The 25,832-nt window shown below is 47.4% G+C and overlaps 1 protein-coding gene across 2 annotated transcripts in view; it reads right to left on the reverse strand.

Annotated features, from left to right (window-relative positions):
* Nucleotides 1-395: 395 nt before the first annotated feature.
* MCC (MCC regulator of WNT signaling pathway) overlaps nt 396-25,832 on the reverse strand; it is a 273,066-nt gene continuing 247,629 nt past the window's right edge. For both annotated transcript variants that reach the window (XM_007085543.2, XM_042991359.1), the window contains 4 exons: nt 25,200-25,406; nt 20,600-20,700; nt 6,879-7,001; nt 396-5,065 (listed from right to left, as the gene is read on the reverse strand). In XM_007085543.2, the coding sequence (XP_007085605.2) occupies nt 4,885-5,065; nt 6,879-7,001; nt 20,600-20,700; nt 25,200-25,406 (612 nt within the window). In that variant the 3' untranslated portion in view covers nt 396-4,884. The remainder of the gene's footprint in view (nt 5,066-6,878; nt 7,002-20,599; nt 20,701-25,199; nt 25,407-25,832) is intronic.

Genomic DNA, 25,832 nt, shown 5'->3' on the forward strand with positions numbered 1-25,832 from the left:
CATGTGCTTTAATAACTGACAGTACATTCAAGCAGGTTTTTCTAATTCAAGTGGTTTAAAAAGCACATTTTCAAATAGGAAACTGAAATCTCATGCAAAGTAAATAAGTCTTGATAATATGTCAAGAAACTGATTAGAAATAGAAAAGTGAACATTTCATTATCTTTGCATTAGGTTCAAACAAAAGCAGATTCTTATTAGGGGCTCTCACTTGGCAGTCCTGACAGAACACTCTCCGTGAATTCTAGGAGTTCTACAAACAGAACATTTTCTACATGGATTTGATTTGCAAAAAGTGCCAAAGTGAAAAATACAGCAAGAACTACCTAAAGGCAGGTCATCTGTGTGAATGGAGGGTGAGAATTCTGTATATAGCTTGCTTTATTCTGCTGAGCTGGGATTTCAAATGATTAGTGGGTGATTTGTAGCAACCTTGACTATGGAAAAAATCAAGTCAAGGGTATGGTTAGGGTCTGGTTATTCCAGTAGCAGTTGCTGTTACTGGGCAATGATTTCTTGGTCACATGTAAGATCTTCTATGCAATGTGATAAGAGAATTTATCAAATATTAATCACAAATGCAACCATTGTTTATGTGAAACTGTCTTCCTCTGTATAGGAATTGGTAAAATGAGAACGCATGTATAACTGCTTTTCAGCTTGTACCCTTTTCACTTGTTTATATTTTAATAGCCATGGAGTGCTCAGTGATGATACGGTGGCAGCAGCCACCATCATTAATAGTTCTTTTTCCAATTCTAAAAAGTCCATGCTTGGCAGCCTAAGGCATGTCTCTATTAGTGAGTCACATGAAATTAATTAGAAAGTAACTTCGAGCGTGTGAAATGGGGAACTTGAGAAGGCCACAGAGTCAGCCCTCACTTGAGCCCGGCTGACATGAACACAGGTTTCAGCGACCCAGAAGAGGATTTGGATAAACTTCAGTAAGAACTGTGTGTGCAGCAGGTAGAGTTTGCAAGCCTCAGTGAGAGGTGATGATTGTGTCAAATAGGCCATTGGACTGGATAAATCGAAAAACATTTGCTGTGTGGTTTTTTTTTTTTTTTTTGGAGATTTTAAAAATACTATTCTACAAAGCTGTCATTTCAGAAAAAACCTCCAAAATGTTGCTTCTGCTCCCTTCCCTCCCAAAATGCCTTGGCAGCCCTATGACTGCACCCTGTTAAATTCAGTGAAATTTCACTCTTCAGGTGATTCTTTCCCTTTGGGTCTCTGCTGCATCTAGAAATGTACATACAGCTGTAAACTAAGTGAACATGATCTTTGCACTTTCTGCAGTTTCACAGATGAGACCTAACTCCCAGTTAGGCATTTGCAAATGGCTTCAAGTTTTATGGATCCTTAGGATTTCCGTAAGTCATTAATAAAAGCTTTGGTCATTTTCTGTACTCCTGATGTCTCTTCTCACTACTTTACTTAGAACATGAACATGATATTCCAAACACGTGAGAGCTTTGAGTTAGGTAATTGATAGAATTAAGAATTTTTAGGATACTGTAGAGGTTCTTAAATTCATGCCATTGACAGACTCCAGTCCAGATGAGCTAAAACTATGGGGTGTTTTTTTTTTCCTTCATTTAGAAGAACATAATTGGATCTGTATGTAGGTGGGAATTAGGAGATCTTCAAATAGTTTCAAGTTTTTCTTAGAGCAGTAAAATCCTTACTAGCCTCATCCTAACAGTTTTTGAGAAAAAAATCGCATTGGGTCTAATTGGGACTGCCTTTCTGTAGTAGAATGTCGGGGCTCTAATTAAGTTCTCTGAGATCCCTGTAGAAAGTACTGACGCAGGCTCAGAGGAGGACTCAGCAACAGGTGCATGCATCTCCAAGGAGAATTAAGCAATTATGTTTAACTGGCGCTTAATTTTTTTATTAACCGAACATTCCAGTTTCAGGCAACATGGATATTAACTTCAGGAACTTGACATGCTTGCAGATGAGAGCGAATATGAAACAGTTAATTACCTGCATTGGCAGTGATGAAACATCTAGTGTGTACCGCTGGGGCTGGAGCATGAGCTGGAGGAAGGGCATGAAAAATCTCACCCGTCTGATCACACAAGATACTTAATCATAAATAACTTCTGGTATGTCTCAAAGAGGAATCTTCCCACCTGCAAGTCCATTGAAGTTCTGGCAGCTGGTGCAGATGGGGTTTGGCAGAACATCAGATCAGTTGGCGGGCCCACACATGGATGCCGCTCCAGCCACAGACTGCAGTCTCTTTTGCCCGATTTTTGCCTTAATTCGGCAGTGGGAAATACAACCCTAAGGAACTGTGAGATGGAGCCTTTCTTCCTGTGTCTGTTTCTCTGAGAGCCAGAGACTGAACTCTGAACAGAGAAGGTGACTGCCTAAAAGGAGTAACCACTGAGGAAGCCAGAAAACAAAAACATGAAAGTCAAATCTGTTTCATTGTTTACCTTTTATGGAGAGGTCAATAAACCAGCTTCTATTTAGAAAGAAAAACTCAGGTTTTCAGGCACCTGCAATTTTTTTACTTTTAATCAATGTGGTTTTAGTGGGACTCATGATTAGAATAAATCAGTGCCTCTTGGTTCACCTTCAACCAGCATCTTGTCTTAGGGAGTATTTGAAAAACACAAGGAAAGGAAATCAACTATTTAATTGCTTTTTTATTCCACACCTTTATAAAAGTAACAGTTTTCTGGGGAAATAGTTTGGATCTAGTCACCACATATTAAAAAGTATGATGTTGAAGGATAAACTCAAAGGAGACCAGGTAGGGTAATACTGGGCTTAAAATGGAGGAGCTGAGACCTCCCGAGTCTGAAAGAGTTACATGACCCTATATGACTCACCTAAAAGAGTGAGTTCTCTTCTAACTTGGACCAAGAATGGTAGACAGAGGTCAGCAGACGATTTTATTCCTGTGTCAGCTATACCTTTCAGTGTTGGTGAAATTGAAACTTCTGATGCCTGTGCAGTCAACAGAAGAGCCATGAGTGGTTTCCCACCCTGGATATCCCAGTTGGCTAAGGGGAGGCCATTTCCCCTAGGCAGACTGGAAAAATGGGGAAAACCAGCATTTTGCCTTTTAAACCCCTTTTGCACATACTTTTTTAGCCATAAAATTTTCCTTATGACAAAATGAAACTTTATCACAAGCGTAAAAATTAAGAAAAAAAAATCACAAGAACCATCTTTGCTAAATAGTAGATACATAACAGAAACAGGAGCCAGTGGGCACTTTCACAGTGATCAAAGCAGCCAAAAGCTGGTCCTTCCAGACTTACACTGGTTTTTTGTTTTGTTTTGTTTGAAGGCAGGCAGCTTCACTGCTGGCCTGGGAAAGAAGGGTGATCGCTTTTGGGAAAGAACTGCCCTGCCCTCCAAGGTGGTGGCTGGAGTGGCCTTCGCCATTGCAAAGAAGGCTTGAGGAACTCAGGTTGTCTGAAAACAGACCTTTAGTAGTTCACGGATATTGGGGCTGTAATGTGACCTGGTCATAAACAAAACTTCGTACACTGTGGCATTGGGATACAGTTCTCAGGAGACTGGGTGGATCTTCAGGTGCTACAGAATGAAAGGCAAGTGGTCTTTGAAAATGTCAGTGTAGGGTAACTACAGAAGAACTGAAAGACAGGAATGGAATAATGAATTTAAGATGGTGGAGGCCTTCCTGAAAGAATTCAGGTACTTTGGTCCCCGCCCAGCCCTGTCAGCATTTTTCTTGAGATTTAACCTGTTTAAGGACTAAGTACCGTATACCAACTGCCATTTCTCTAGGGGGATAAAAGGAGGTCTCAACAACCATTTCTTCACCCCCTGCCCTTCCTAACAGCAGAAGTAAAGTTGAACTGGTGGTTCAGTAGCAGTCTCTTCAATAGGTGGTATCAGCCTGCAAAACATTCAGTCTACTCCATGTCCTGCCTCTTGCCTTTAGAGAAAGAGAGGTCCAGAGCTATGTTTCTCGTCCTGTGCATGAGCTTTGTTTGATTCATGCAGAACAGCAATTATGTGGTGCCCTGGGGTGGGCAAAAGTACTAATGCTCCTCTGCTCTTGAAGAAACTCCTGGTAAAATTTTAGTTCCACTATATGTATCAATAGGACTATCTCAGCTCTAAATCTTGGCTTTAATAAGGCTCCACTGGGAGGGAAAATCCCAGAGTCAAAAGAAAGTGCCCTTCCCATCCCTACATCCACAGTGAGAGGTGAAAGAAGTGCTCATTCTCCCAAACAGCTGTCAGGCATAGCCCTGGGGTTGCTCCCCCTGTAACTTCAAATGTATCAGGGACCAGAAGCAATGCCTACGCACCACCCCCCTGTAATCTACCTTCCAGAGCACCTCTGAGCGACCGTCTGTCTTGGGGTTGGTAGTGGGACTTGAACACCAAAGGCCTGGTTGCAATAAGCAAATCAGTTCTAGAGGCTGAAGACAACCCCTCCCCACTCCCATGTTTTGTCAGCATTTATCCCTGAAGAAGAAAGAGGAGAAATGGGATGTCAAAGATAAGGAAAGAATGGACAGTCTTGTAAAACAAATGCTGAGGGTACCACCGATACACAAGCTCCAGAACAGGTGGGAGAGTGACTGCCGGGGCTGAGAGCAGAAGCAAGGCCTACTGAGCATGGCGCACAGAGCAGGTATTTACAGGCTGTCCGTGGGCCTGGAAGGGGAGGGGCGGGAGCCTCTGGATAGTCTACACGGTGTCACCAGGGCACTCACCCCTGGGGCTGATGAGTCCATGGCACTCCACTATGCAGGTGCTGACCTACCTGCCAACCTTCCTTTTTGTCACTCTCCCACCAGGTGCTCTGCCTCCGGGGTGCTTCTGTCCCCGGTGAACTGCTAGAGTTTAGCTTCCATGGAAGGAGCTTTGGTGCCCAAGTGCTGATTAAAGTGAAGTTTCATTGGTGTGTGGCCTTGAGTTCTCCTCCTCCAGCAGAGCTATTCTTTGCTTGAGCATCCTCACTTGGGTCTCGTGTCTCTCCACCATGGCCATCATCTGAGACTCCAACTTCTTCAGTTTGTTCTGATGCTTCTTCTTTGCTTTCTCATAGGCAGCCACCAAGTTGCTGTGGGAGGAGAGGGGAGGAGAAGGACGAATTATTTGAGGAGTGTTGAGGCACACACTACTGTCTGCTGGGTAACCAGGTCCAGAGAGCGGTCCCTCGGTCTCTAAAGTAGGAATCTGAAGTCAGGTGTTCAGCGCTCATGGCCATTCACCTGTTGGCTTAACTGTAGTTAGTTTCCGTGCTAGAGACTTCTCCCTAATCTGTTAGGAGGAGTGTAAACCAACAACCCAGACTAGCCACATCCAAAATCAGTAACAGAAAAGGCAGCTGAATTCCAGAAATCTGTCATTTAAATACAAACGGTGAATCTGGATCTTTTTGTTGTTCCACGGCTGCCTACAACAGATGGTCAAGTGTAAACTACCAAGAGTGTTCCTCAAGCCCTGCAGTCTAAGTGACCTCACCTAGGAGGCGGGCACAGAGGCTCCGATGACTTCTCTTTACGCTTTGGGCTGGTGGGATTCAGAGCACGAGGCCATAAACTAACATTGCCAGCCAAACACGGAATATAAGCCTTTGTAAACTTACAAAGTTCTTACAAAGAACTTATAAAATAAAGAGCATGGTGGAAGAGAACAGGGGGTGAGCAAGTCCTAATACCCTCTCTGGTTCAAAATAGCACCCCAGTCCATTCCATGTACAGTGAGGTCCTCCAAGTGTGGTCTGAGAACAGACTCCCAGAGATTCCCAAAACCCCCTCAGGAGAGGCCTTGGAGGTCCTTTACCTCCTAACTACGCATCTGTGTGAAGCTAGATATTCCTGATTTATTTCAAAACAATATATTGCCTGTAGAAATGGATGTGTGCCCTATTACACCAGTTTATTTTGAGAGAGCGCGCATGTGTGCAACAGGTGGGGGGGAGGGGCAGAGGGAGGGGGAGAGAATCCAAAGCAGGCTCTGCGCTGACAGCGTGGACGCAATCCTTCGACAACCTGTAAGATCACGACCTGAGCAGATACCAAGAGTTGGATGCTCAACCAACTGAGCCACCCAGGCGCCCCTAAACCAGACATTAAATAGATTTCCAAACTGTAAAAACGGTACCACTTTTCTAATTATCTTTTTGGAAAATAGTTATTTTTTAAATAAGTGCCAGTTGTATTATATGTAAATTTATTTTATTTTCTTGTAAATGAATAAAAAGTTACAGACATTTGTCTCGGTTTTAGTTTCTAAAGTGAGATTTATCAATAAATATTTTGAAAACAAAGTTCTTTGAGTTCCTCAAGTTTTGTGAACATAAAGGGGTCCTGAGCCCAAAAAGTTTGAGACTGCTGCCTTAGAGCAGTACTCTGTAAAGTGTTCCACCAGATATTAAGTGTTGCTCAAATAGGGGTGCCTGGCTGGCTCTGTTGGTAGAGTGAGCGTCTCCATCTTGGAGTCGTGAGTTCAAGCCCCACGTCAGGGGCAGAGTTTACTTAAGACAAATAAATACAAAATAAATGCTCAAGAAAGGTTCTGTAGCCAATTTTGTTTGGAAGACGTTGGCTTAAACACAAACATATCTTTTCATTGTAGGACTTCTCAGAACCTTTACTGTGTTAGTTGTTAAGGGGACCACAGTGTGCTGTATTTCCCAAACATGTGGCCCAAGGACAGGCCTTTACTGAGTATTTCTTAGTCATCTATGTAACAGTCATCTATGTAACATACATAACACTATGTAATGCTCTAGGGAAGACCAGGCTGGGGGAGTGGGGGAGGGCAGGTGAGGACTTTTCATTCCAGTACTGGTTTCTAGTAATTATGGAGCTGCCCTCCCTGGTGTGGGAGTCCAGGCACCCTTGAGAATCCACAAATGGAGACTTTACCTGTTGGCTCGCTTTAGGTCATTCACGAACTCTGCTGATTGCTGGTGTCGGATTTCACTGCTCTTGGTGAGTCTTTCCAAGGCGCTCACCAGCTCTTGCACTCTGGCCTTTAACTTCTTTTCTCTGTATCAAAGGAGAGACAGAGCACGCCTTGAGTAACTTGACATGATGGGGGTGGTGGCTATTACCCTGCAAGTGGTGGCAGAGAGGAAGGTTTAGCTTGTAAAGTCAAAAGGCAGGTATGAAGAGGAAGTTACTAGAGGGCTCAAGAGTTCACCTTCCGCTCAGCAGAACCAGAACATCTCAGCACTGCTCTCTTTAATGAGAAGAGCCCCTTAGAGATCTCAGCTCTCCGTCTTGTGTCACAAAGGAATAAGGCGGGAGGTTGTAGCCTTCCAGCTATGGGAAGTAAGCCAGTCTAGAAGTTTCTGCTTGGGCATACCAAATGCTCAGCCACAAGTACAGCTTGACCACAAAACCTTATCTGGGGCCCACACTCCTCTTTTCCAAGTGTGCTGAAGCATCTCTTGAATCACCCTGATTTGAGTACAAAACCTCTGGTCTGGGCTGCCTACCCTGGACAAGTCCCTTGTACTTGTGAAATCAACATGTACTACTTTTGCAGAAACACAAAAAGCAGTACTGATGGAGTGGAAATCAATATTCTCATTTTAAAGGTCCTTGTTCCCCCTTTAAAGTACTTAAATTAGATTTGCACTTTGAAAACCCCCTGCCCCATGGTTTCAAGTTCCTTGGGCTCTTTCCTGCTAGAGGAACTCAAAGTAATTGACTTAGGGTTCAGTTATGGGAGGTTTCTGGTGTCCAATGTGCATATTGCCTTCCTGTGATTTCCTCAAGAGCGTGAGACCTGGGCAGGGAAGCATTAATGAGACCTTCCCTCAAGAGGCACAGTGTTACCACATAGTCCTAAGTGTCACATGCAGCACCATCTGATATGGTTTATTTGAATTCACTCACCAGGTTCCCCCATTAGCGTGTAGGCTCTACGGTGGCAAAGACCTTACTCAAACATACTCTGGTGGTACCCAGCACCATGCCTGGGTGACAGCTTCTCCGGGACGAAAGTTGTTAAAATAGCTTCATAACAACTCACTGAAGGTATCAGATTCCTTGGAGCATAATGAGAAACCAGGATTTACAGAAGAAATTCCTCTAAAAATGATGCATGAGTGGATGACAAATGTACATGAGCACAACTGTTCTGTAAGACAATTTGGAAGCATGTAGCAAAATAAAAAGTGAACATACTCCTTGAGTAGACAACCTGATTTCAAGGAATTATTCTTACAGCACATGTAGGTGCCTAAAGACACATGAGATTACAGCTGGACTCACTTCAGTACTGGTTACAACAGCTAAGAATGGGGACCAACCAGGGGACTGGCTAAGTTCATCAAGGTATACTGGTTCTATTGAAATGCCCTGCAACTATTTGTTAAAAATGCAGATCATCGTGCACTGGCATGGAAAGGTATCTGATATATCGTCAAGTGAAAAGGACAAGTTCTACTGGATGCCAGTTTTGCAAAGACAACTAAAAATCTGAGCGAGAACGGCTCAGACACTAACTACCAGACCAGACACTCTTAACAGACCAGAGAGCTACCCACCACTCAACAACAGGTAACTCCCAGAAGGGGTGACTGAAGGCTCTCATGTTCTACTTTACTCACTTCTGCATTGCTTAAAGTTTTTGTAACTTTTTGTGTGCTTTTTGTAAAGTGTGTGAGAACCAGTCTCAGTGGTAACGCTTCCTGTAGGAGGGCTGTGGGAGGGTGCACAGATGGGCTAGCCCTTCCTGGCTTTTCAAATATCTTTTACGTTTCTGCCTCCAGTTACTCTAAGCGCAAGTTGGGCTTTCCGACAAGCTCACTAATGAAAGAACTGCGACACAAAAATCTAGGCTTGCTTTTGTGAGGATGGAGGGGGAAAGATCTTTTTAAAGGAAACCTAACAACCAGCCCTAAATCCCGATGACTACTCAGTGAATCCTCTCACCCACCCTAAGGGAACTGGAGCCAGGGCGGCTGCAGAGCAATTCCTGAGGAATGTGAGTGTCTTAGGGGCCTTAGCAGCCCCCAGGAGATCTCAGATCTGGTTGCATTTACTACTGTAATGCAGAGAGCGGACCATTTTCTAGCAGAAGTGAGAAGTGTCATGGAGGGTGGTGACAGGCAGCCCTCTGTCAGCTGAGGCAATGTGAGGACAACAGGAAAGATTTCTCCCTCTTCCTTCTGGCTATTAAGAATGGGGAAGGAGTTATTTGTCCTACATTTTTTGTTACTGTTCCTATTCTTTTGTCTTTTGTTCTAAAGTTGATGAATAGTGTAAAGGGGAAAAAAAATCATGAAGTGAATTTAAAATGTCACCATGAACTCAATAAACTCAAAACAAAAAAACTGCCCAGAGCGATACCCTTTCCCACCCCAATTCCATCCACACCCCTGCCCCACCAGCCTAGAGAATATGGAAATCCCAGGCTCACCACAAAACAAAGGGTTCCTTTGCCCCAATACCCAGGCCCCTGGGGGACCGGAGGGAATTTTTCCGGACCTGGCAGGCTTTTCAGGACCAGGAAGACAGAGGAGAGGCCCTGCCTAACCCTGGGGGGCAGGGGCACACTGGGAGCTGCGAGTTGCCTCTAAGAACTCCCTGGGCCTCAGGAAGGAGATGAGAGTGCACCTGTTTGTACAGATCCCAGGACAGAACCAGGATGCTGATTTATTTACTGATACAAAGATGAGGCCAAATTTCAAACCTAAACCTAAAACATGGGTTACTTTACCTGTTTTCATTTGAGTGAGGCAGACACCTGTCATACGAGTCATGGTTCCAAGTGTCACTCGTCGACTGAAATACTAAACCACTTTGAAGTGACCATGAAAGAGGACTTTACCTCCATTTTGACCTTAGTCTGCACTTTCCAATTAAGTTTTTCTTTCCATTTTATCTCTGAACCCAGGCAAAAGACGTGCAGGCAAAGCATCCCCTGATGGGAACCGAAACTATCCCCTTAAGCAATGACTACCCTGACCCAGCAAAACCCTGCACGCACCCCCTGACCTCTGTCCCACATTTTCCCTACATAAACCTAGAAGTATCTTCAGTACTTGGAGGCAGTATTTAAGCCAACAGTTCACGTCTTCCCGGTGTTGGCCTCACTCAAGTAAATTCCCTTCTTGTATCACTACCACTCACCTCTCTGCCTTTGGATTTTGTCAGTGGTGAGTGGCCAAACTTGGTCTGTGTGACCCCCAGCACAGGTGCTCTTGCACCCCTGTGCCCCAGCTACAACTCTACATCCACACCACCAGTACGGCAGCACTAGCCACCGCAGCCATCTGAGCACCTGAAGCATGGCTGGTCCAAACCCAGATATGCTGCAAGTGTAAATACACACCAAAATTTCAAGACTTGATGTGGGAAAAAAAAGAAAAAACGTAAAATATTTCAACAACTTTTAAAATATCCTGGGGTGCCTGGGTGGCTCAGTCGGTTAAGCGTCCAACTCTTGATTTTGGCTCAGGTCATGATCCCATGGTTCGTGGGATCTGTGAGCCTGCTTGGGATTCTCTGTTTCCCTATCCCTCCTCCCCTGCTTGCGTGCTCGAGCACGTGCATGCATTCTCTCTGTCTCTAAATAAACTTAAAAATAATAAAAATATTGGGGTGCCTGGGTGGCTTGGTCAGTTGAGCGTCCGACTTCGGCTCAGGTCATGATCTCATGGTTCGTGAGTTCAAGCCACACGTAGGGCTCTGTGCTGACAACTCGGAGCCTGGAGCCTGCTTCGGATTTTGTGTCTCCCTCTCTCTCTGCTCCTCCCCTTCTAGCTCTCTCTCTTAAAAATAAACATTGAAAAAAAATAAAAATATTGATTATATGTTAAAATGATATTTTAGATATATTGAGCTAAACATTTTACTAGAGTAAATTTCATCTTTTGTTTTTTCAAGTTTTAAACGTGGCTACTAATAAAGTTTAAATTGCCCACGTGACTTCCATTTGTGACCTGTGTTCTGTCACCAGGGGACCAGGGCACGTGCTTGCAGCACAGCACCAGGGGTCACCCTGGATTCCATGTCAGTAGGTTTGGGGTGAGGCCCAGGAGCACCCAGGTGATTCTAACTACCAAGCAAATTTACGAAATGGGTAAGGTTAAGTGTTCCTCACCAGATGTATGATGTACTTCACGCGGTCTCAGAAGGTTCTGGATCTGAATGTGATATGACATGCAGGGGGGCACACTTTCCTTAAGTCTACCACTTTCCTCAGTTTCTGGAAGTTCTTATTCCAGTCATTTTGGAACTTCAGTCATTCACATCCTGTTCCTTCGAGTTTCTGGTTCAAATTTTTCTTGGCCTTTAGCCGAGAAAGAATTTATAGTGTGTCTAGATAAGATAATGAGGCTAACACACCACTTTCTTGGCTCCACACAGAAAAGAAAGTAAACATTAAACACGACATGCTCCCTCTGCCCCTCCAATACGGTGTTTTCCGGAATGCCCAGAACAACATCATCCCTGCCTTCTTCCTGGTTTCCTGACTCAGGAACGCAAGCCTCCCCCGGCAGGTGAAAAGTCTCTCTTTTTTGGTAGCACTCTCACTGTGCAAGCCTGCGGCACCTGCCTGCACACACATTTCAGTCAAGGGCCCCCTGCTCCACCCAAAACGATGGTCCTTCCTGCTCCCCGAGGGTCCTGTGAGCCTCTCACCACAGAGCCAGGGGCGGTTTTTCTTTTCAATGTGAGCACCTGTAAGTGGCAGCACATGTGTGGTCCAGAGAGGGCCGCAATGCCCGGGAGGAGGGGAGGGCTCACCAGCCACCAGGGAGGGGGTACGCTGTCTCCAAAACAAAAAGGCCGGTGGGCGCTATAATCACAAACCCAAACGTGGTGGGCGCGCCAGGGAAGCAACAGGGCGAGAGGCTGTGAGGCCGTCAGGAGACCTTCCGCAAGGCTGCGATCAGACCAAACCGCGGGGAACTGCAGCCACACGGCCTGCAGTCTCTGGGTAATTGCTCGTTATACACAATTACTCAATAGCGAGAATCGTCTGCGTATGTGGTTCCTCTCTCCCTCCCCTTCCACTTGTGAACCCCAACAGGCTTCCTCTCCACTGCCACTACTCGTCAGGTCACCCAGGACCTCAGCTGCCTACCCCTTCCCCTCTTCCTGGTGCACGCACACCTTCATCCTTCACTCGGGAGCCCTGAGCCCACTCGGCCTTCCACCGTGTGGTCCCAGCCGTCCCTCCCTGTTCCGCACAGACTCCTCTTTCACTGCCCGACTCGAAATCCCCGAGTATTTAGGACTTGGGCCGTATTTTGCGTCCTACCCTTTCTTTCCTTGCCTCTCTCCATTCCCATTTACGTTCCTAAAAGTGACCTACATGCTGGAAGCTTCCAAGTTGTTATTTCCAGGCCCTTCCTTGGATCTCTGGACTTGTCTATTTGACATCTCTACTCAAAAGGCATCTATTTATCATGCCTGGAGCAGAACCTTCCAGATCATCGTTCCAATCCACCCTTCCTGCCCTGTCAGCAGACAGCAACACAGCCCAGCTGCAGTCACCAGTCTAGAATCAGCCCAACTCCTCCCTTTCCTTGTCCTCCACCTCCACTCAATGGCAATCCCCATCCACCAAGCCTTGTGAAAATTCTGCCCCACCGCCTAGAGGTCCAGGCTGCCCTCACTGCCGACCATGAGCGCCTCCTAACTGGGGTCTCTGCTTCACTTCTGCACCCTCTGGACTGGTCCTCACACAGCCGCTGGCTAATTCTTTAACAGGACAAATCAGATCATATTATTGTCCTTCAGTGCCTTCCACTTGCACTTAGAGTCAAGTCTGCGGTCTCACATTGATCTCAGAGGCCCTGCTTGACCCGACCTTTGCCTACCCAGTGTTGGGTATCACCCTCCACCTTGCAGCCTGGAATCCTCTCAGTTCCCAGCACACACTATGCTGTTTCCCACCACACAACCCTGTACTAGGTTCCCCCTGCTCGACATGTGCTTCTTCCACTTGGCTACCTTTCCTCTTTCTCATGTCAGCTTAAATGTCACCTCTTTGTGAAAGCCCACCTTGCCTACCCATCTAAACATACGTCCCAGAGGTATGCCGTCACAGTACCTTGTCATTTCCTCCATACTATTCATTGCAATCTGTATTTAATTAAAAAAACCCATCTCCATAGTGACTGTATCACCTCACTCTAGTTATTTCCCTCATGGTCATCATCAGAGTCTGTAACTACACTGACCTTTGAGAAAAGCCAGGCAGCGCTAACAGCAGTCTCTAAGTCCTTCACACAGATGGAATTATTTACTTCTCACAACGACCCTTGGCGGTCAGTGCTATTAGTACTCTTCTAGTTTTTCAGATGAGGAACTTGAGACCCACTTAAGCGACTTGCCAGTATGCCCGTGGAATTGGCATGTGTCCCACGGTCTGTGTGCAAGCCTGTGCTCTTCAGCATCTCGCTGTGGGTCACAAAGGGAGGCATGGGGTAGGGGGATAAAGACCTCTAGAGAAGAGCCCATGCCTGTGGCGCTGAGGAGGAGGTGGCCCCAGGTAATGACGCTCTGCCGGTGTTAACGTTGGAGCGTGGCTACATTTTGCTGGGAGTGGCAGCAAGATGAGCATAACCATCTTTTCTGGCCCATACTTTCCTGTGACCATGTTTCTTGCCCAGGAAGTGCAGCTATGTGTCCACAGGTGGGCCACTGCTTTTACCTGCGGCTGCAAGGCACTCTGCTTCTAGGAGATCTGGGGAAAGGCCTTTTATCTGGGCTCTGGGAGTGGAGGGGACGGAGAGGACGACAGAAATGAAAAGAAATGTCAGTTACCCAAGCTCTGCCCACCTCACGGGTGTGTGTGTGTTTGTGTGTGTGTGTGTGTGTGTGTGTGTGTGTGTGTGTGTGTGTGCGCGCGTGTGAGGTGAACATTGGTTTTTACCTATGCCCTTTGAGGCCCTGGCTCAGCAAGTTATTTACATGCTAATCAACTCATAGGTACACTTTGTACCCCATTAACATCCTGCAGATCCACGTGTATCTACAGAATTCTAAGCACAACTTTTGTTATCTGATTGCTATTCTAAATCAGCCAAATACGAAGAATCAGCAGATACGAGTTTAATAAAATAGCACCGTTTAAAATAGTGGCCCTACTGACAAAATAGTGAAGATTCTGCTGCTGTTTTGCTCACGGGGGCTTCTGCTCTAAAAAGGACCACAGCTAATTCCCTCTTCATTTATTCTACTCTTTGTATGGCTCAAAGCCATTATTAATCCATAGCTGCTAATAACAGGGGTCAACTGGCGCCATCTTTTGTCCTTTCACGGACACGTGCTTCCTACAAGTCTGGAAGACTTCTAGAGCCGGGCACATTTTTGCAACTTGGACTTGGCTTTGAACTGAGAAGGCTCCTGGTCAGCACCTGTGGGGGCGTAGAGAAGAGCAGGTAGGTACACGGTGGAGGTGATAGGAAAGCTTCAGGAAGGTAAGTGTCCTACTGGAGGGGATGAGAGGTGGGGTCCACAGGTTGAGAGAGACAGGGGCATAAGGTGAAGAGGATGCTCCCGGGAAGATGATTGTCCAGATGAACCTGGACTACAGACTCTGTACAGGAGAAACACCTGAAAACGGGCTAGCAAGCTAATACACAGACGATCTCGGATGCCAAGACACTGAAGATGTCTGCAGAGCAACCTGATCGGAAGTGTGCTGCTCAAAGGCATGTTTGGTGGCAGAACGCAGGGTGAGCCTAACGGCAGAATGACCAATCAGGATGCTACTCCCAGAGTCCTGAGGAGTCGAGGGCTAACCTCAGGAGAAGACAATGCAAATGGTCAGGAATGGCTAGGATTTTAAGGGAAAGAACCACCTATGCTAACAGGAGGTAGAGAGAGAAACTTCAAAGTTGTAATCCTGGATCATTAGAAAAATATAATTTGTAATAAGTAAGAATTCTGAAGAAGAGGCCAATTTCAAAGTGCAGGAGCCAACAGATTACAATTTGTTTTGGACATGCCGTTGTTTGTTTTTTTTTTAATACTTTTGTTGTTGTTAAGTTAGTTAGAGAGAGCATGAGCACGCACGTGCAAGCCAGGGAAGGACAGAGAGGGAGAGAGAATCCCAAGCAGGCTCCATGCTGGCAGTGCAGAGCCCCACACAGGGCTCTATCTCACTAACTGAGATCACAACCTGAGCTGAGATCAAGAGTTGGACACTTAACTGACTGAGCCACACAGATGCCTCTGGACATGCTGTGTTTTGAGGCTCTAGCATTTTCTCTCTAGCAGAGAGAAATGAGGCTGAGAGAATTTAGGGACCATTTAGAAGGAACAAAGGCATCCGAGTTGAGGTCATATACCTGGGTGAGTAAGCCATGATCCCTGCCCAAAAGGGACTCTCCTTCTGCAAGGGGTGGCAGGTGAAACAGGGGGAGGGGAGGTTGGAACCAGGCACATGAGAAGCAGAGCAATTATGTGTTCTGTGATAGAAGCAAATTCAGGGCACAGGAACCAAAAAACACCAAACAGACCCATTTTATAGACAGGGTAGAGGCACAGTGACTTCAGTGCTTGGGGTATGGGGTTAGGTGATGTGAGGGCACAAGCAGCAGCAGGAGTGAAGTCCCAGAGGCACAACAGAGAATAAGTGGTCTGGTGTGACTCAGGGTGGCGGTGGGGGTGGTGGTGCACATGATAGGAGGTGAGGGTGGAGAATCAGGCAGGGGTCAGATCACACTGGCTAAGGAATTTGGACACCGACGACTGTGAGTCACTGGAAGGTTTTAAGTAACCAGGAGAACTGGGTAGAATTCTAAAATGGCCTCCAAGATCACAGGCGTGAATAGACACCTTCAACACACCAGTGATTCAATCAAAACTAACCTAGGTGCTGCTGTGAGAGATTTTTGCAGATGTAATTAAGACCCCAAACAGCTGATCTTTTAAGATAAGAAGATTATTCTGGGTAGACCTGACCTAATTAGGTGAGCCCTCAAAAGGGGCCGGGCTCTTCCTGGAAAAGATTTAAAGCAGGAAAGGGATTTGATGAGTGGGGAGGTTCTCCTTGCGGACTTTCAGAATGGAAGTGCAGAAGGTATTTCAGAGGCCTCTAGGAGTCGAGTTATCACTGGCCAACAACCAGCAAGAAAATGCAAGGTGAGCCCTACAGCCACAAAGAACTGACCTGCCAACAGGCAGAAGGAGTTGGAGGCAGATTCTTCCCGAGAGCCTCAGGAGAGCATGGCCCTAAGCGAGAGTAGCCGGTCATACTGTGCCTGGTATTTCTGACCCATGCACAACACGAGCTAATAAATGGGTGTGGTCTTAAACCACTAAGCTTGTGATGATTTGTTACATGGCAACAGAACGCTGATGCAGGGTAACCATCAGATTTGCATCTCACAAAGTCACTTGGTGAGGCCCAAAGACCCCCGCCCAACTCCGCTGCGGCATTCTCGAGCACACACACGTGCTCCAGAGTCTCCTTCCTTGGACCCATTCCTCACAGATCTGCTCCTGCACAGCACCCTTCTCCAGCCAGCTCTCCCGTTCTCAACCAACTCCAGTTTGAATGACTGGCCACCTTGCTTTCAAACATCTTTTCCTGGTTCTTGTGTCACTCCTGCAGGTAGGTGTGTCGAGGTCTGTCATCTGCAATTCTTTGCCTCCTGACTTGCACACACACTGGCAGGCCCACGGGCCAGAGAGAATAGGAGGGGTTCCCGCTCCATCTCGATGAACTCTGAGACATTGCCTCCTGCACCCACTCCTTCTTGCCAGCTCCACTCCCAATTGGGACACATCCAGGTCCCCCAGATCTGGTGTCTCATGACCACACCAGTCAGGTGGGGCCCACCTGCCCTAGATGTCTCCTCTCAGGGATCTGATATGCAGCTCTTCTCCAAACTGCAGTGGGCTCGTTACTCCTCAGAGAGAGAAAAGGATGTCTAGGTGCATCTCTGCTTGATGAGTCGGGCACATCTGGTCCCTGGACAGAGTGGCCACGGTCATGTGTGGATGACACCTTTAGGTGGCATTTTACAGAATGATCTGGCACACGTGCATGCACAGGTGGTAGATTCCAGTTCCCTACAGGGCTCAGCAGGGCCCCTCGGGGGCCTGGGACTAGATGCCCCCAGCAGGGTGGCTGGCTTCTGCAGGTGGCTGTGTCGGAGCCGGAGCCAGGTCCTGATCTCCCCAGGTGGGGTCTTGCCCTGCTTGGGGGCCTAGTGACAGGTGGATGTGCAATCGTCTGAGGTGGTCACCATGTCACAAGCCCCATTCTTGTTATCTAGCACTGAAGAGCACAGAATCCCTACCTTTTAACCAACAGAACCCAGGGTCTGTGCGTTTGAGGAAGTTTGCCCCCCGGACCCCAGCACTTCATTTGCCCTCAGCATCTGCTAGACAGGTGCACAGTCATGTACCAGAGGCACAGATGTTCCTCTCTGGCCAGACCATGCACACTACAGTGGGCAGTCTTCAAGTGAGCCCATACATGTGAGCTCAGCTCACACTCATCTGTTAGCACTTCTGCCAGCACACGGCTGGGGTGGGGGGGTGGGCGGCAGCAGAGAAGGTAAAAGCACACAAATGTCCCACTGCCTCCCTGTGTGACCTTGGGAAACTACTCAGCCTTGCTCTGCTAGTCCCCAGCCCACCCCCATCACATGGAGAGCAATGCCTGCTCCTCGCTGCCTCCCAAGAATATGATGGAGATGAAACAGCCTCTCTTCTCAGCTGTGCTCAGGTCCCGAAGGCAGGCTACGCAAACACCATGTAAGTACAGAGAGTCATTTCTGAAAATACATTCTCGACTGCATTTTTACAGTTCACTTCTTCGGTGGAAAGGTCATTCACTTCCATTTTACTAGGACCAAGAGCAAGAGAGGGATCTGAGAGGGAGAAGGGTTTCGTGGCACACAGCTTGTGTGGACCACAGCAAAAACAAGGTGCCCTGATAAGAAAACTTCTGTGCAAGACTGGAAACCTGGTCATCCAGATGGGGTTTTATGGTAATGCCAGTGCCAGTAAAGCACAGTGAATGTTCGTGCAAGTGGAGGGAACGAAATCAGACCAGATGGGAGTTACACAGTCAAAGTGTGATTGTTTGGAGTCTTGGTTTGATTCCAAACAGAAGGTTGGGAGAAGACCCAAGAGGGTGGAGGTTGGGTAGGGAAGGACTGACGGAGGCGGACACCCAGCGAGGTGGCTGGCAGGGAGACTTGCCTGGGGCAGTGACCTAGAACCAGCAAGGCACCTACATTCCTGAGAGGTTTCTCCTCAAAAAAAGACCGCTGCTTAGCCCGTCTCCCAAGCCCCTCTCTACCCCCGCTCTGTGCAGCCTGGATGCCTGGGCCCACAACTTTGTTGTTTGCAACCATCCTTCTTCCAAGGGAGAGATATTGCTGAAAATAGAGGGCAGATTCCCTCAGCTAACTTCCACCACTAGTTCGGCAGTGATTTAAGAGCTTCAAAGAAGATGTGAGCCTCCACTTGATTTTTAAAAATAAAAACACCCCCAAAACCTCAGCTCTCAGGTTATTCGTGTTATATACCCTCATGAAATGATTATTCCAGTTCCTAAGCTATATTTACAGTATAATGACGTTATTTTCCTTTTTCCTGTAGTCCTGTGGGTTCTTTCTTGGCTCCATCTATCTGGGTCTTGATTAGAAATCCATGCTAACCAACTTTCGGCTGGTGATTGGAAGCCTGTCGTGACTGACAGAACAAATGAAGTCTCTCTCTGTTTAGTCAGCAGAACCTGCATCCTCACTGTGCCAGCAAAGGCCTTGGGGCTTTGGGGAATGTGAAAAATTGAGAATACAATATCCAAATGGCTCCCAGTTGGAAGCAGGGAGTGGATTCGCATCCCATGTTTCTGGCACAGTCAAGTCATTAGGATTTGTTGTGGGCATTTTCCTTGGGCTGCTTTTCTCCTCCCGCCTCAAGCAAAGCAATTACAATTTCACCTCATGGCCAGAGGGGCTGGCAATGTGAAAACAGAGCCATTAAGGCTTGGAAGGGGAGACGAAATGGGACAGTGAGTAAATCAGGAGGGTAGTGAAGTTCCCCACAAGGCAGCCTTCCATCCCCCCCACGCCCCATGCTTGGAGGCCACACTGTAACATAAACAGCCCCAGCTGGGTCAGCACAGCAGCCTGAAAGTCTACTGTAGCCGTCCCCTCTGACCCCCAAGTCCCCCAGAAATGACAGGAAACCCATTTTTTAAAAGTCCTCAAGCATGTCAAGAAAGCAAGGAGTGCTCTTTGTATACCAGAAACCATGAGCAATCATAAAAAATGGAAGGCAAATTTTTTTCCTTATTGAAAAGGGAAACAACGCAAAATGCACAGAGAAAAAAAGCTGCTACAAAAGGAGGGAGGGGATTCTGAGGTGCTCCAACTGGAAGCGCCAGCCATCTGGACAGGAGGGGACCAGACAGTCAGGCCACATATGCAGCCAGACAGCTGTTCTCAGCCAGGAGAACAGGAAGCCCAGAAGTTGGGCTTGTGACCCCAGACGGAGAGTCGCAAAACTCCACTCTAAAAAGAACTTACGTGTGAGGAAACAGAGTTAATACAGCAGACAAAATAATGTCTTAGAATATGTCTAATAAATATCCTCAGATAGCCTCATCTTGTTAAAAAAGAGAGGATAGTTTTCATCACCCAAATAAAAAAAGAGATTATTGATTTCATCACCCAAATAGGAAAACTCAGTATGGAAGCCAGACACAATGCGTGTAGCTTAGAATCCATTTGTGAGCTGGAAAACTGAGTGGAAGAACCTCTTCGGAAGGGCTACGCGAGCTCCTGTGCACTTGACACTTGGTTTGAATTTGAGATGTGCTGTGAGTGTAAAATAGATACTATATTTGAAGACTTAGTGAAGAAAAAGGAAGAAGGAGAAGAGGAGGAGGAAAGAGAAGAGCAAGAAGAAGAAGAAGAGGAGGAGGAGGAGGAGGGGGAGGGAAAACTATCTTAATACATCTTTTAAAAAAATACTCTACATGTTGAAATATTTTGGATACACTAGGTTAAATAAAGTGGATTTATTGCTTTCTTTTTACTTTTGGACTGTGGCTACTAGAAAATGTTAAATTTCCTAGGTGGCTTGCATTCCACGCCTACTGGATAGCGCTGCAAAAGGATGGCGGGAATATGCAACGTTACGATCTGGGAGAGAGATCTGGAGGAGTCAGCACCCTCCTTACAGGAAGAGAGGAATAAGGGAGGGGTAGAAACACTGAAACAGTAGAGAAAAAAATGTCCAGGACTGAATAAATACACATATGAAGACTTCTTGAAAGAGCCAATGATGCTGAAAGGCAGTATTCCCCCTGATGATGCCTGTTTGATCATCACCATTTGACACTGTCCTGAAGATTCTAGTCAATACAACAGCACAACAAAAAAGCAAAGACATTTTCTACTTGCTGATGAAATGACTGCCTATATGCTGTCCCCTGCCACTCCCCTTTCCAGAGGCCTGGCACCAGCAGGGCTTCTCCATGTTGAGCCTCCAAGGCCTGGGTAAAAGTGGACATACCAGCACATACTCTTTCCCGGGCCAGTCTGTAATGACCCACAAAGAGCTGACATGAGCAGCCAAGAGAACTCAGAAGAAAGCCATTGCTTCCGGAATAAACTGCTCACCGGGGTCACGGGAAGGGTGCTTACCGACGGATGGCATTGGCAAACTCGGCAGCCAGATCACTGTCGCTACATGATGTCCTCAGTTCAGCCACTGACAGAGCTGGGGAGGCGGCATCAGCACACTCCTGGGGGGAGGGGGGCAGGCAGTAAACACATTCTGGTTAGACCTGGAGTCAAGCCTGAGCACACACTGGAAGCACAAGGTAGCTCTGCCCCACTTCTTGGGACCTTTGTAGGTTGGCCGGTGGGCGAGGGGGACTCCCAGTGCTCTCTGAGCACTCCACACACATGTTCTCCCACTTAATCATCGTGGTGACCCTTTGAGGCAGATACAGTCATTATCCTCATTTACCAAGGAGAAAACTAAGGCACAGAGAAGTTATGTTGCCCCCAAGTAACCAGCTAGGATGTGGTGGAAGCAGCAAACCCAGGTCAGCTGGCTCTAGGTCTGTGCTCTTCACCACCGGGTTAAGCCTCTGGTTACTTGTAAAAGACAAGTGGGAAATACACCTGAGTTTCCTTGCTCCCCTCCCCCAACCCACTTCTTGGGAGAAAACCAATCTTCTCTAGATTTAGGGGCTTTACTGGGTTCAGTGTCATCACCTAGAAAACCCAGGAAAAAAGGAAGAAAACATAAGTGCACCCTCCATGTTTGTCCTTTTTAATTTTTTTTTAAGTTTATTTATTTTGAGAGAAAGAAAGTACAAGTTGGGGAGGAACAGAGAGAGAGAGGGAGAGAGAGAATCCCAAGCAGGCTCTGCACTGTTAGCACAGAGCCCAACACAGGGCTCGAACTCACGAACCATGAGATCACGACCTGAGCCGAAGTCAGATGCTTAACTGACTGAGCCACCTGGGCACCTCTGTCCCCCCCCACCCTTTTTTTTTAATTTAAGTATAGTTGGAACATGTTACATTAGTTTCAGTTGTGACCCCACTCATATCTTAACCTTAGACAGGAAACTTGGCATCATCTAAACCCAATCCTCTCGTTTTATAGATGAGGAAGCACAAGAGCCAGAACTCCTAAATCCTAAACTGAGTTAGGACTACTCACAAAGCAATCATCACACCCTCTGAGCACTCTACTTTCCTGTGTGGAGACAGAGGTCAGCAGCTGCATAACCAAGTGCCTGGAAGGCCCTCATCTGACCACCTGCTCAGCAGACCTTTACTGCACCCCAGGCTTGAGAATGAAAAGCTTGTAGTCTGTTGCAGGAGACGGCACGTAAGCAAAGTTATATCATGATTGGAGGCGAACCACAACGAAGTATGACTTGGGCACTAGGAGTGCAGATGACCAGAGGGCACAGGGTCCCCTCAGCACTCTCCAGCCCAGGGACCACACACAGAAGGCCTCTGCAGTGGCACCGCCAGCCTCGGAATGATTCCCACCACCTGCACTGCCTTCCCTGCCCCTCTCCACCTTGCTCCTGCAGACCCAAGCCTCCATCTACCAGCCCTGGGAGCTGTTGAGATTCCAACACCCTCTCTTTTCGTGCATCAGCAACCACGCGAACATTTCATAAGATTACCTGGTGCCTCTCACCGAACATGTTTGGTAGTTAGTCTCTGTTGCAGAGAGAGAGACAAGTGCTGCAAAAACTGCAACTTAAAACTGCTCCAAACAAAAACCGCTCCAAATCTGCAACTTAGTAAGATTTGGAACCCAGGTTGCTGGCTGGAGAGAAGTTTTAGAATAAGCACAACACCCACCCTACGTAGCCAGCGTGGATGTTCTAGATCCAAACCTGGCTTGCCACCTGTTTCTATAAGGCCTGCAGTCTAAGCGTTGTTTTCTAGTTTTTTGTTTTTTTTAATGTTTATTTTCGAGAGAGAGAGAGACAGAGCCCAAGAGGGGGAGGGGCAGAGAGACAGGGAGACACAGAATCCCAAGCAGGCTCCAGACTCTGAGCTGTCAGCACAGAGCCTGATGTGGGGCTTGAACCCACGAACCACAAGTTCATGACCTGAGCCAAAGTTGGATGCTTAACCGACTGAGCCACTCAGGCACTCTGCATTGTTTTCTATTTTTAAAGTCATGAAAAACAGAGTATTTTGTGATGTGTAGAAATTACAGGAAATTTCAATACCCATCAATGAAGTGTTATTGGAACACAGCCCACACCCCTCTGTGTCTGCGTGTTCTCTGCTTTCACGCTGCAGTTCTAAAACGGCAAAGTTAAGTACTTGCAGAGGAGTCTGTGTGACCTGAAAATTGTAAAATAGTGACTTCTGGCTCTTCACAATTAGGCAACCCCTCTTATAGAACGCCCACCTCATTTACCGACAAACAAGACCAAATCAATAGCCCAGAAGGGAGATTTCATTGAAATAGTAAATGGATCTAATATTTGAAAGACAAGATAATCAGCTTACAATAATTTCATTACCTGAACAACACAAGGTACTGTTGGATAAAGCTTCTTACTCCAATGTAAGAAAAAAAAAAAAAAAAAGAAAGAAAGAAAATTAAAAATAAAACCATCTGGCCTTTTTGTGTCCGGTTTCTGTACTTTGAAGCCATTCCACAAAATATAGCGCTTGCCTCAGTCAAAATAAACACCAAGAACTAGGAGGAAATGCTCAGCTCATGGGCCTTCTGGCAAGAATGCGCTAAGTCCATTTCCACAACACCCTAAGAACACATAGGCGAACACTGGAGCTCTGTCAGCTCTGTCCCGAAGTGACTGGTGACAAACTCAAACGGCTCTACAAAGATTTTTAAGGTGTTGACACAGAATAGGAAACCCCATTTTCTTGAGCCCCAGATATTACTATATGAAACTCTTCACAGGCCGCTGCCCTCCCCAGGCTCGACTCCCCAGGCACTGGGCAGATGGTTTCCTGGGGCATCCACACAGTGACCTTCCCTAAGCTCAGCCTGTGTACATCACACCCTACTGCAAAGCTTCCAGTGATTTCTCACTGTCCTCAGGACAGCACAGTAGGCTTCAGCCAAATCAAATCCTCTTCCCCCTGGGGGTCTTTATCCTTGGTGTTCCGTTGACTTTACAGTGGACCGACCTCTCCGCCCCAGCCCTCTTCCTCAAGTTAGCGCCCACTGTCCACTGGGTCCCAGTTCAGGAAACCTGTCCCAAATCTCCACATCTGGGTTCCGTGTTGTGTCTGTGCCCTTCCATCGCACTGGGAATTGATCCTCAGCCTTAGGTCACCGTGTGACGATCACCTGTGTCCCTCTCTGGAATGTAAACCCCTGAAACTGCCTCCAGTCCCCATCAGGACCCACTCACATCTATCCCATGAAGGGATGACTGGAAAACAGCCAGGTCTTGGGAGAGGTGGCCCAGCCGGGTGCCACGGCCATGAACTCCCTTTGCTCCCTTCTTAGGTGAGAGGTGGGCAGAGTGTAGTGGTGGCCCTTTGTGAAGCATGCTCCAAAGTTCTTAGTTGTTTAGGCAGGGACCATTCACTGCCACACCAATCAGCAAGCTGCTTCCTTTCCAGGTACTAACTCTCTCAGGGACACCCCTCCATTTGGGCTGTGAGATGCCATTCATTAGACTGGCAAGTCAACATATGTCTCCATGTCCTGGGCCGGAAACAAACTGGGGTCTGGAGAAGCTAGCATTTATTAGCAACAGAAAGTAGGACGTAGAAAACAGAGGTTCACTACCCTGGGGTGAGGGATGTAATTCTTTAGGGTCCAGAGTATTTTTTTCTCCAATGCACTATTTGGAATAATTCTGAGATACAGTATGATGGAATGAGCTTGGATTCTAGAGAAAAAGACTTCTGGGCTCATGGGAATGCGAGTTTGAGAGATGACACCACCTGACCGCCCACACTCTGTGACACTCTCTACGTGATCCAGTGCTTGCCTTCCTACTCATTTGCCTCAGCTGCTTCCGGCTTCCCGCCTCACCCACGGCGGAAATGCCAAGCTGAGGTGGCAACACGGATGAGAGGGGGGAGGACGGTGAGCCAAATCTGGGTTAAATCCTGATTCTGCCACTTATCAGCTGTGAGACCCCTGACTTCATGTGAGCCTCATTTCCCTCATGTAAATGGGGGTACCTACTCCTTCAGAGATGAGATTTACAGGAGGCAGCAAAAGCAATGATCAGTTCAGACATGACCAACAGGCGATGGCTGCTGTGCGAGGTGGGGGAGCCAAGGAGGCAGCCCGGCACCAGACCACTGGACACCAGCACAGATCACTCCTCACTCCACTCATCAGACTATGGCATATGAAAATGCTTTCACTAGTACATAAAGTACAAGTTTTTAAAAACGTGGATCTGACATACACGTGGGTGGCTCAGTTGGTTAAGCATCTGACTCTGGTTCAGGTCGTGATCTCATGGTTCGTAAGTTCGAGCCCCGCATTGGTCAGGTGCTGTGCCGTCAGTGCAGAGCTTGCTTTGGATCCTCTGTCCCCTGTCTCTCTGCCCCTCCCTGCTTACACTCTCTCAAAAATAAATAAAACGTTAAAAAAAAAGTGGATTTGGTTTTTTTGCACCCAAAACGTTACCTTCTTTAAGGTATCTAGAATAGCTTGTAGTCCTCATGCAAATAAGGAAATTGAGGCTGTGGGGCAGTGAGGGGTGGTGGCGGTCCCTGGGTGGGAAGAGCCCCAGGGGTCCCCGTGCCTTCGTCCTACCTTGCCGGGCTTGTCTTTGCCACCGCTGCTGGTGGAACTGAGGGATCGCATGCGCTGCTCCTTCTGCTCCTCCACCTCGGACTTCAGGTGCTCGATGTGCACCAGGTAGGCCTGCTCCTGGGCCTCCCGCGTGCTCAGCTTCAGCTCCAGCGCCTTCTTCTCCTTCTCCAGGAGGTAGAGCTGGGCCTTCAGCTCGGCCATCTCCTCCTACGGAGCACACATGGTATGAGGCACCCACGCTGTGAGAGCAGGGCCAGGTGTGGGAAAGCAGGCGAGTGACAAGGGGCCCTGAGGGTGTGACCCCCAGCCCTGCGATGGAGTTACCACTTTGCAGCCGGGACAAGATGACTGGGAGGAAATAAGCCAGCTGTCTCTTCCATCTGAAGGACTGATGTGGGGACAAAGCCATGTGCTTTGTCATCCTACAGACCAGAACTGAGATGAATGAAGGAGTTACAGGCAAGCAGATTTTTGGTTCATTCTAAGAACCTAGTAACTGGAACACACGTCCCCTGCTGCCCCTCACCCCCCTCAGCGGGCACACCAGTCTTGCTGGAAACCACTCTTCTGGCACGCACAGGCTGTGCTTGTCAAAGAGGTTGTGAGGGAGGGGCATCCACACAAGGCTGGGCC

Source organism: Panthera tigris, chromosome A1 (genome assembly GCF_018350195.1).
Source record: "Panthera tigris isolate Pti1 chromosome A1, P.tigris_Pti1_mat1.1, whole genome shotgun sequence".
NCBI lineage: Eukaryota > Metazoa > Chordata > Mammalia > Carnivora > Felidae > Panthera > Panthera tigris.